General features: G+C 44.1%; 1 protein-coding gene across 4 annotated transcripts; it reads right to left on the bottom strand.

Annotated features, from left to right (window-relative positions):
* Nucleotides 1-392: 392 nt before the first annotated feature.
* Nucleotides 393-9983, bottom strand: LOC109741499 (probable transcription factor KAN2). Of its 4 annotated transcripts, none has more exons than XM_020300591.4 (6): nucleotides 9050-9975; nucleotides 8697-8773; nucleotides 7457-7511; nucleotides 7200-7347; nucleotides 5466-5532; nucleotides 4496-5218 (listed from the first exon to the last, which is right to left on the bottom strand). In XM_020300591.4, exons 1-6 carry the CDS (start codon nucleotides 9639-9641, stop codon nucleotides 5087-5089), a joined length of 1071 nt encoding a protein of 356 aa, XP_020156180.1. In that variant the 5' UTR covers nucleotides 9642-9975; the 3' UTR covers nucleotides 4496-5086. The 4 variants fall into 4 exon arrangements, with proteins under 4 accessions (XP_040248606.1, XP_020156180.1, XP_020156179.1 ...); XM_020300590.4 differs by having other exon boundaries at nucleotides 5466-5535; nucleotides 9050-9967; XM_040392672.3 differs by lacking the exons at nucleotides 4496-5218; nucleotides 5466-5532 and adding an exon at nucleotides 393-1302 and having other exon boundaries at nucleotides 9050-9983.
* Between the last annotated feature and the right edge of the window lie 226 nt (nucleotides 9984-10209).

Genomic DNA, 10209 nt, shown 5'->3' with positions numbered 1-10209 from the left:
GAGAGGTCACCTCACCCTCACCTCACCTCTCAGGCCAAGGCCAAGGAGCGTCAATCACACCACGCAGACATGCCGTCGTCGACCGACCCAGACGCGCGTTACCGCCCAACCTCTCTGAAAAGATTTGACTTCAATTCCCGGCCCCCTTCTTCCTCTCTAGATTTTTCTTACTCTCTCCCTTCTTTATCGTATAATATCGTGACGTGATGGAGTGAGTGATTGACGGGGACAATTGCATGCACGCATCCATGCACGGCGTTCGTAGGGTTGTTCCCCAAATTGACAAATCTGCTGTTTCGCATGCATGCATGCGTGCATGCGCCGTGCGTACGAGCCATGCGTTGTTTACTAGCGGGGGATAGCATCGCTGCCGCCGTACCAAATGTTTTTCTTTTTCTTTAGAAGAATGCCGTACTGGACCTCGATTGATGCTTCCGCGCTGCGCTTGTTTGCTTTGTTTGTTTGTAGCTCCGTATACGTACGTGCGAGGTGCATGTTTGCCTGTATTATGCGCCAGTGTTTTTGTTCAGGAAATGTCAAGGACGACGCAAGAGCCATGCCTTGTTTAGTGCATAGGAATATTAGTCGGGCATGGGAATTTAGGTCGTCAATTTAACTACTTGCTCAAAATGGCGGACCTAAAAACCCGTCCCCGCCTTATATTCATATCCGGAGGGAGTAGTAGGAAATCCCGTTCGTCTTAGTAATGACCCGGCTTACCTGACCATTTCATGTCTACCTGGTTATTTTTTTCATATCACATCCTATATAGTATTTAGATATGTGATCTACACTAACATATTTTTCTCAATATGCAAACATTTTACCTCAAATATTTTTTTTTTTGTGAAAAAAACACTTTCGATCAATTCAACATCTGTCATGGCAGTAGAAAGAACACCAGAAGTAACAAAAATTACATCTTGGTCCGTAGACCACCGAGCGACTACTACAAACACCGGAGCGAGTCGAAGGCGCGCCCCTTCCTCATAGGAGCTGGGCAAAACTTGTTGTAGACTTGTAGTAGGCATTTGGGAAGTCGTCCTGCTATGGCACTGTAACACGAGCGCACCAGAACAACAACCGTTGCAGATAAAAAGAACCATAAATCGAAAGGATCCAACCTACCGACACATAAACGAAGACAAGATCCAAGCACAACCACCAAAGACTAGCACCGACCGAATCCCACTAGATTCGCTGGAGACACATCTCCACACACCCTCTCACTGTGCTAAACACATCGCCGAGCCTGGGACTAGGCAGGGAGAACCTTATTCCACCTTCAAGGAGCGGCCTTTCCTGAGCAGGACACAAACATTCAACCATGCATGCGAAAAGATCTATCTCGACATGCAACCATGCATATGAATAATCTCTATTTTGCTAATCATATTTCATATATCAACTACACTAATTAAAAAAAATACTAAATCATATGTATTTTCAATTTATTTCTCATATTATAAATTCATATATTCATGTCCACACAACCAAATGCCATTGAAATACATTGTAACCTATTCCCGCGGCGACCCATGAGATATCATCTAGTTATAAAACAAGTTAACTACTCCCTCCGTTTCTTTTTCTTTTTTGTCTGCATATAAAAGGTTTCTTAAGTCAAACTTCGTAAGTTTGACCAACTATATAAGAAAAAATATCAACATTCCCAATATGAAATCAATATCATTAGATGCATTATGAAATTAATTTTAGTCGAGCATGTGAATATTAGTCGAGCCATGCCTTGTTTACTAGTGGATAGGAATATTAGTCGAGCATGGGAATTTAGGTCGTCAGTTTAACTACTGAAACGCACAATATGACATAGAAAAATATTTAGAAAGTTCATTTGATAATGAACCTAGATATATAATTTTTATGTCAAACAACACTTGTTTAAAATCGTGGACCTAAAAACCCATGCCTGCCTTATATTCCTATATCCAGAGGGAGTAGTAGGAAATCCCGTGCCTGCCTTATGTTAAATATTTTGTCTGTTAAAAATCATATTGTTCCTGCAGTTCCATATAGCCCAAAGTAGTGCGCATATTTCAATCCGAATACGTGACACAATAGCAGGTTGCACTCCAGTTAGCCACGTCCCAAACAACGCATCTATGCTAGCTGAAGGAGTAATGTTAACGACTATATGAATAGTTCGCCAAAGCAACTTCGCGAGAGGGCAATCTATGAAGAGGTGTTATATCGTTTCGTCTTGATTAGAAAAACAATATTGTGCACTACCTACCCATCGTCGCTTTAGTAAATTATCTTTGGTAAGGATCACCCGCTTGTGGACAAACCACATGAAAATTTTGATTCGCAAGGGCTTTCCAAATATGTATCGATCTTGGGATTGTGCCAGAATTAATGAGATCCAAGTACATAGATTTAACCGAAAACACTCCATTGCCCGTTAACTTCCAGTGAAAGGAGTCTGGTTGGTTTGAGAGTTGAACATCCATCAGCCCCCGCACCAAGTGTAGCTAGGAATTCCAACATTCCCCTACTAAAGACCCTCCTGAACTGGATATGCAACCACTCATATGAAAATCTTCTATTTTGCTGATCATATTTCATAATTTTACAACTACACTAATTAAAAAAAACCGAATCATATGTATTTTTCAATTTCATTTCTCATATTATTACTTCATATATTCATGTCCACACAACGAAATGTCATTCAAATATATTGTAACCAATTCCCACGGCGACCCATGAGATATCGTTAGTTATCAATCAAGTTAACTATACAACACAATTTAGCAACTGCAATGTATAATAATCCTGCTGAGAGAGCAAATAAAATGATTACACTTTCCTCACACTATACCGTATGTCTCTATACGCTTGTTATATCATCAACTTTTAAGTTCCCAAGACCACGAAAAATAAACAGAGTAAGTAATAACATTTTGACTCATTGTTCTATTTTCTCCCTTCTAAAAATACGTCTTTTAGAGAGATACACTCAATGTTTGACCATTAATTAACTAGAGAAGACTTAAGTTGGTACTAGAGAAGACTTAAGTTGGTACTAGAGAAGACTTAAGTTGGTACTAGAGAAGACTTAAGTTGGTTTGATTTAAATGATACCCCTAATGTTGGGATTAAATATTGTTTGAAGATATAATTTTCTATGATATTATACATAAATCCTCAACTGATAAGTAATTGTCAAAGTTGCACACTAGATAATGTGTGAAGTCCAAAAAAATCTTCTATTTCGAGACAAAGGGAGGTAATACTCTCGGCAATGTCATACATGCTATACTCATCCATTGCAAGGCCTCCTTTTTTCTGTTTCTTTCTTTGGGCTTGTTGAGCTGTGCCCTCATCATTAACCCTGGTACCTTGTGTCGTGCTTGTGTGTGTGTGTTGGACCTCCGCGCCTTGGGCGTGCTGTGGCTGAACTCGTGTGTTTGTTTGTGGCTTGGGCGGTATGCTTTTATATATAAAGCGGGGCGAAAGCCTTTTTTGATAATTAATGTATAGTGTAGTATAGAGGCCTAAGCTAAAGTTTTGGCCAGCAATTTATGCGACACAAAGATGATGCCACTGGAGTCGATCCAACAGCACATCATGCTTGTGGTTTATAAATACTGATGAAATATTAACAAAAGTTGTATGGTCGATTCAAACTTTGACACATACGACTATATTTTCCGATGCATTTCAATTGGTCAAGGTACTAAAATTACTTCCTCCGTCCGGGTTCAATTGCAAGTTTTTACTATACTTCCCTGCCAAAAAAAAAGTTTGACCATACATTTTCATAACAAAATATAATTTATATGTAGCAAAAATAGTACCGTTGAAAACTTCTTTTCAACGTGAATCCAACAATATAATTCTTATGGCATGTCACTTATATTTTGCCAATTAAATCTACGGTGAAAGCAACTAAACTACAGCTAGGATTCATCACCACGTTGGTCCAACTAAACCACAACTAACACACTGGGGAAAGCATCATACTCTCCTGTCCGAGTATAATCTTTTTCGGTTGTTTACGACAAGGCTTTGACCAACAATTATGTTTTGGTATGGAGGTGATACAATAGTATCATAGGTAAAAATGTATACGATTCAATGGCATCATTTTTGTGACACATAAACTACACAATAATTGAGTAACTGCGATTGTTTTCCCTTTTAGACCGCAATAGAGTAATTGTTGGTTAACGGCTTGTCTTAACCAATCAAAATATGCATTATGCATCGGGGGTGGAGGGACTATATTATTGACTGATCCATCAATATGGCGGTGAAAGTATAGTGCATTCAACTTGGCAGACATATGATCAAACATACTACTCCAAAAACTCCTTTTGTTGATTGATCACCTTTACTGATTCGCTTTAGCTCATGAACTGGAAATCCAGCCAGATTTGCACCAATGATATCCAGACCAGGGAAGGTATCGATTCCAACCTAGCAGCTAGCTAGGAGATAGAAGTAGCTAGCACAGAGCAAGACTGGCAGATCCATCATAATACATGCTTGCATGGTCCATACGTACAATACACACGCATATATGTAAGATAAGCATCTCAGCTTTACACCTGTCTTGTGGCATAACAAAAAGATGAGACCTTTCTTAACCTAGCAGCTCTGTCTCATCAGGCAGCATGCACGCATACATACACACACTCTTCAAGCTTGATCGTGTGTGTTGTGCACCAGAAGCAAGCCCTTTAGGCAGGCAGGCAAGCTAACCAGCTTGTTGCATGCTCCTGCCTGCCTTTGATAAAGCCTATCTATCTCACTATCCATCTCTCTACCACGCACGCACACTTGCACGCACCCATGTCTCTCCCTCCCCGGCCCCTTTTGCACTTTGTTCCTAGATCAACGGTGGTCTCGTCTTATTCTTTAATTCCCCAGCTGCCTGCCTCTTTTGCTTTCTCAGCTCCTAGCTCTGGTTCCCTCCTCCTCCTCCGCTTCGTACGTTACGTGCATATGGAGCGGGAGTCACACGAGTATGCATCTGATTAATCTCTAGATCAACGTCACATATAGCTAGCTAGCTACGCATATCTTCCGTTGCCGGCCGGTCGACAAATCGACGGCGGCCTTACATTCTTCCTAGGGTGAAGTCCAGGTTCGGTTTCTTGGCGCCGACGACCAGCTCCGACAATCGGAACGGAGCCGACATCAGGTCGGCGGCATCGTCGGCGACGACGTTGGGGCACTGCGATTGCACGTCCTGCGAGTGCAAAGGAGAAGGAACATCAGATTAAATAGATTGCGATCTGTATATCATAACAGGAAATGCATGCTGCCGACACTTTGCACACAGGGAGCCGTCGGAAAGATGCATGCATGCGGGAAATGGAAGGAGGAATGATCGCCACTGCACTAACTAAGGCAAAGCATATCATGGCCATTGCCGATGAGGTATTGGAGGTGGTAATGATGATCGCTCCCTTGGGGAAAAAAAGGCGAGTACGAACCTCAAAGGATTTGATGTCGCCTGGGTTGGCATCTGATCTTGATTTCCCGTGGAACGACCAGGCCCCTCTGCTGCACCAGCAAAAGGAAGGAAAGACAAAGGAAGGAATTGAATTAAGTATCAACTTCTTTTCTGTATATCATGGGCTGATGAAAGAATCAAATGCCGGCCTATCTATCTATGATCTATCTACACATCTTTTCTTCAGTGGGAGTCCATTTGCATGCAACACGGGAGAGGCGGGAAAAGGCGCAGGGAACAAAGCGCGCAACTCTAACTTTTCACTGTTAAGATGCTGTCAATGGCGAGCAGCTCGCTTTATCAGAGGGGTTAATGGGGGGTAAAAAGCTGTGTAATTAGCTATAGCTTGGTGCTTGCCGCGTTATTTACTCACCCATGTGGTACGGCACACTGATCAATGCTTGCTTACACCACATGTGTGTGCACATGCACATACATATCATATGTTCTCCGGTCATTATCTAAATAAACATGTACACCATTCACTCCTCTCCTACATGGCTATACAGTTTTTTTAGGGTTACATGGCTATACAGTTGGCCGTGCAGAGTCCGCAAGTACCACAGTACGTGTGTATGTATATGGTACATGGACGGCTGGATGCTTGTATGCGATTGTATATACATACAGATATGTGTAGAAGAGCTAGCTACGCCTGGTCACGCAAGAGAGATTAATTGTGTATAGCACTATATATATATGTCATGTTGCTTCTGATGTAACTTCTGGTCAAGATTCCATGGTAGTGCTACTATATTGCCTCCTTAATTAATTGTAGTCGTGGAAAGTGTATATGTGTGTGCACTTTTTCTGCCTATGGCTAGATGGATATGTTTAATGAAAGAGCTTAATGTATAATATATTCAAGAGATGATTGCACCATCATGGGGAGCAGATGGAACAAAGGTAGAGCCCTGGTGCTTTTTGTGAGCACTTGGAGGTGGTTGATATGGTAGGAACAAAGAAAATGAGACAAAGGAATAAGAGTTTGTTTTGCGTAAAGCAGGCACTAGCTAGACTGCGGTTTGAACCTTAAAGCACCCTCTTCAGATCAACTATATCATTCTAAATGCATAATCCATCAATTAATCATGTATGTAATGTGACAGTTGATTCTTGACGAATACCTGTAGACATCATCATGCATGAGATGAAGAGCCCAAACATGCATGTGTGCTACTACTACAGCATGTAGTACGCGTGTATTTAAGCGTACTTTGTTGCTTTAGCGCTCTACACAGGAAATTACCAGCAGCTTTTGACCTGTAAGGACTCTGGAGTTATATCGATCTGCAAAGCAGTTTTTCTGTCTCACAAGAATGTTTAGCTAGACTTATAGCTAGCTGTACCCCGCTCTGTCATTTCGCCTGAAATAGCAGAAAAGACGGAGCCCAGCAGTGTGGAGTAATTCTGAAGTGCATGCTATTGCTAGCTAGCTAGCTACTGATATCCATTAATAGCCCACCAGCTAGGAATATTTAGTTTGACATGGATCAATCCATAATTGTAGCAAGGGAAGGGGCCCATATATCATTCTACATAAATCTACAAATTCAAACCGAGATCATCACCGGTGCACTGAACACTGAGGGAATTATATTAGTGTAGGATTTGGTACTGTGTGTGTTCTCTCATGTGATATAGCAGCATGCATCCACCAGAATACAAAACGAGGAGTACCAACAAAGAAGCTAGCTAGCAATGGCGTTGTTACCTCGAGTTGTTGCTCCATAGAGCGCACATGTTGGATCCATGCTCGTTCCCGTCAAGATTTGATTGCTGGACTGAAGACTCAGACCCGCTGGTGTTGGCGATGTCGAAGGAGCTGTCGTCAGGGATGTCGATGATTGTCTTGGCTTGTCCTGCAAAATAAATATTCTACTCACTGCTAATCCAATGCTATGTCGATCTGTGTCTGTCACTGGGATACCGAGACGCCAGTGACACTTGTACAATATACACTGATCATACCGTAGGATGAGGCAGCAGCTGGTTTGTGGTCAGTGGTCTTGATGGTCCGGTACATCTGCAAGACAGTCAACTGATGAATACCCGCTGATACGAACCAGGAAGCATACACAGCAAGTATAGCTGACTAAATAAAGCTACTCCCTCGGTCCGTGAATAAGTGTACTTCTAGCTTTTGTCTTAGATCAACTTTGACCAACTTTATAGAAAAAAGTACTAGCATTTATGACACTAAATTAATATTACTAGATCTATTTTGAAATGTACTTCCATAATATATCAATTTAATGTCATACATGTTATTACTCTTTTGTATATAATTGGTCAAAATTTCAAAACTTTGACTTAAGACAAAAGCTAGAAATACACTTATTCGCGGAGGGAGGGAGTAGTAGCTAGGATGAGCAGTGTAGTAGAAGTATTAAAGTCAAAGGTGTGTAGTGGTGGTCTACGAGACGGATCAATAAATACGGGTGGCAGGGGCGGGCAGCGGCATATATGCACAATTGGGGCATTGATGGCGCGATCAGCTAGTAGCTTGTGTGCAGGCAGAGAAGCCCTTAATTATTGAGAAATGATGCAGGGTTGTACTTGCCGGGCCGTCTGCTCTTGGGCAGCACAGCATGCATGGATGTGTATCATATTCATATTCATATCAATGGATGTGTGCGCGCTCCTGTGTGCACATGTGTCCACTGTGTCATCCATCCACCGTTCCCTCTCCGGTGACTGTGTGTGACGTTCCTCTTTTTAATGGCACGCATTTGCTTCCCGTTGCATGCTTATCTTTGTGCTGCTCAGCTGCTGATCTCGGGTTTTTATTGAAAAGCTGCCCTCCTCCCCTCTCCTCACCACGTCGTGGTAAAGCTAGAGGGAGACAGGGATAGAGATAGAGGGAGGAGGTACGAGCAAGAGGGGGAATTTACTGCTCAGAAAGTGAACTGTAGAATGACTATTCTTACATGCATGACCGACCGAAGATGCATCAAACATTTAAAACTAATACTAGTACTACTATATATTGTTCCGGCAGCAAGAAATGATGAGTTAAAGGTCGCGTGGTGCACGTAGAATTCTCTTGCAAATCAATTAGGTGTGTTATGCATACATCAAGGAGTATCTGAAGTGGTAGTAGATCTACACGTACGTTGAGGAGAGCTAGCACAAGTGATCAAAGCTTAATTAAATAGTATAACCAATGAGCTAACCATGGACTTTATGTAGTTAAAGAAGATCTCCTCACCTGCAAGTGAGACTTGACATGGGCCAAGGTTAGATCCTTCACGTCCATTAGCTCAAGAACCGACTTGGGCGTTGCTCCTGCACAATCGCAAGAGAGGAAGGATAAGAAACAGTACACAATAATTCCTTCACCAACATATATAGAGCTTAGCCTGTACTATGCCAATACGCCCATGCATCCTTGTCTAGTTCTTTTGAATGCCAGCACAAGAAATGCAAGATTCGATCAACAGGATTGCCTACTTTGCTAGCTAGAAGAAAAAGAATCATCTAACGGCTGCTAACGAGCAAGAAAATTCAGGAGAAGAAGAAAACGAACACTTGAACGCGCGAGAAGCAGTTAGCAGTACATACTCTCGTGGCCTCCGAGCAGTTCGACGGCGTGGACGAACCGCGCGTGCAGCGACGTGGTCCACCGCATCCTGGGCGCACGGGAGTTCCGCTTGGCCGGCGGCGCCGCCAGCCGCAGCGCGCCGACCTTGCCGGGCGACCTCGGCCCGCCTGCCGCGCCGCCGATCGCGTCGTAGCAATGCTGGTGGTGGTAGTTGTGGTGGTGGAGCTGGCTCTGGAGGAAGGGGAGCGACTGCGAGGTGTTGTACACGGGGATGCCCCGGATGGGCTTCATCGCTGCCAGGTCCTGCACCTCGTGGAGGATGGGTTGGGTGTGCTGCAAGAACTGCAGCCCGCCCAGGTGGCCATCGGCTGCGCCGTAGTGCGCTGCATGGAAGCCGCCGCCGGCAGCTGCCGGCACCGAGGGGTGTGTCCTGGCGATGGACGGAGGTGCGAAGGTAGCTCCCGCTGATGCTGCCGTGGTCGCGGCGGCGGCGGCGGCGGCGGTGGTGTCGAGAGCCCTCTTCCAAAACCCTAGGTCCATTGGCTTGGTGGCAGGGGGCGGACTGATTTGGAGCTGGAGCTGCAGGTCCGGGTGCGACGGGAACAGCTCCATTGATCCCTCTCGCAACTGGCGAAGAGCAAGTGGTGTGATATCCGCTGCCGCTGTGGACTTGTGGCTACCTAGAGAGATCGACAGAGTTGGCCAAAGGTTGCTGGTTGGGCTAGGGCGGAATTGAGGTGCGGAACTTGGAAGATTTCTTGCTGGGAGAGAGGAGGGGGGAGGGGAGGAGCTGAGGGATGGGAGGAGGAGAGAGAGCTGGGGACTTGGAATGGTGAAGGACAGGAGTGTCTGTTTGGATGTGTTGTGTGAAAAAGAGGCGAGTGTAACTTGTTGCTTGGAGGTGGCCGGCCTAGGATGGAAGATATAGATTGGTCTTTTCGTCCATACACCATGCGCCCCCTTTCACTTTCGTTCCTCGCGTTTTTTCTCCTTCTTTATCTCCTCCCCTTTTTATTCCTCGCAGTCTCTCTCTCTTATGGGTGTTTGGTGGCAGATTGCAGTGGGAAAATGACACTTTTGATTGGGATGTATGCTCGCGGGAAGGCAAGAAGTGAGGTATTATTCCCTTATCGGGCTTTATGCCCATTCTTCATCCTCACGTGAATTATACGCAGGAGTA

This window comes from Aegilops tauschii, chromosome 6 (genome assembly GCF_002575655.3).
Source record: "Aegilops tauschii subsp. strangulata cultivar AL8/78 chromosome 6, Aet v6.0, whole genome shotgun sequence".
In the NCBI taxonomy this organism is placed as follows: Eukaryota; Viridiplantae; Streptophyta; class Magnoliopsida; order Poales; family Poaceae; genus Aegilops; species Aegilops tauschii.
Note: the sequence above shows the minus strand (reverse complement) of the source record. Positions and strands in the feature narration are given on the sequence as shown.

Bases quoted from the DNA above. Each gene is read 5' to 3' on its own strand.
- LOC109741499 (XM_020300590.4), bottom strand. From the start codon at position 9,641: ATGGAGCTGTTCCCGTCGCACCCGGACCTGCAGCTCCAGCTCCAAATC. The intron at 7,348-7,456 runs GTATGATCAGTG...TTTATTTTGCAG, and splicing joins AGCTGCTGCCTCATCCTACG to GACAAGCCAAGACAATCATC. The intron at 5,536-7,199 runs GTAACAACGCCA...TTGCTGGTGCAG, and splicing joins CTATGGAGCAACAACTCGAG to CAGAGGGGCCTGGTCGTTCC.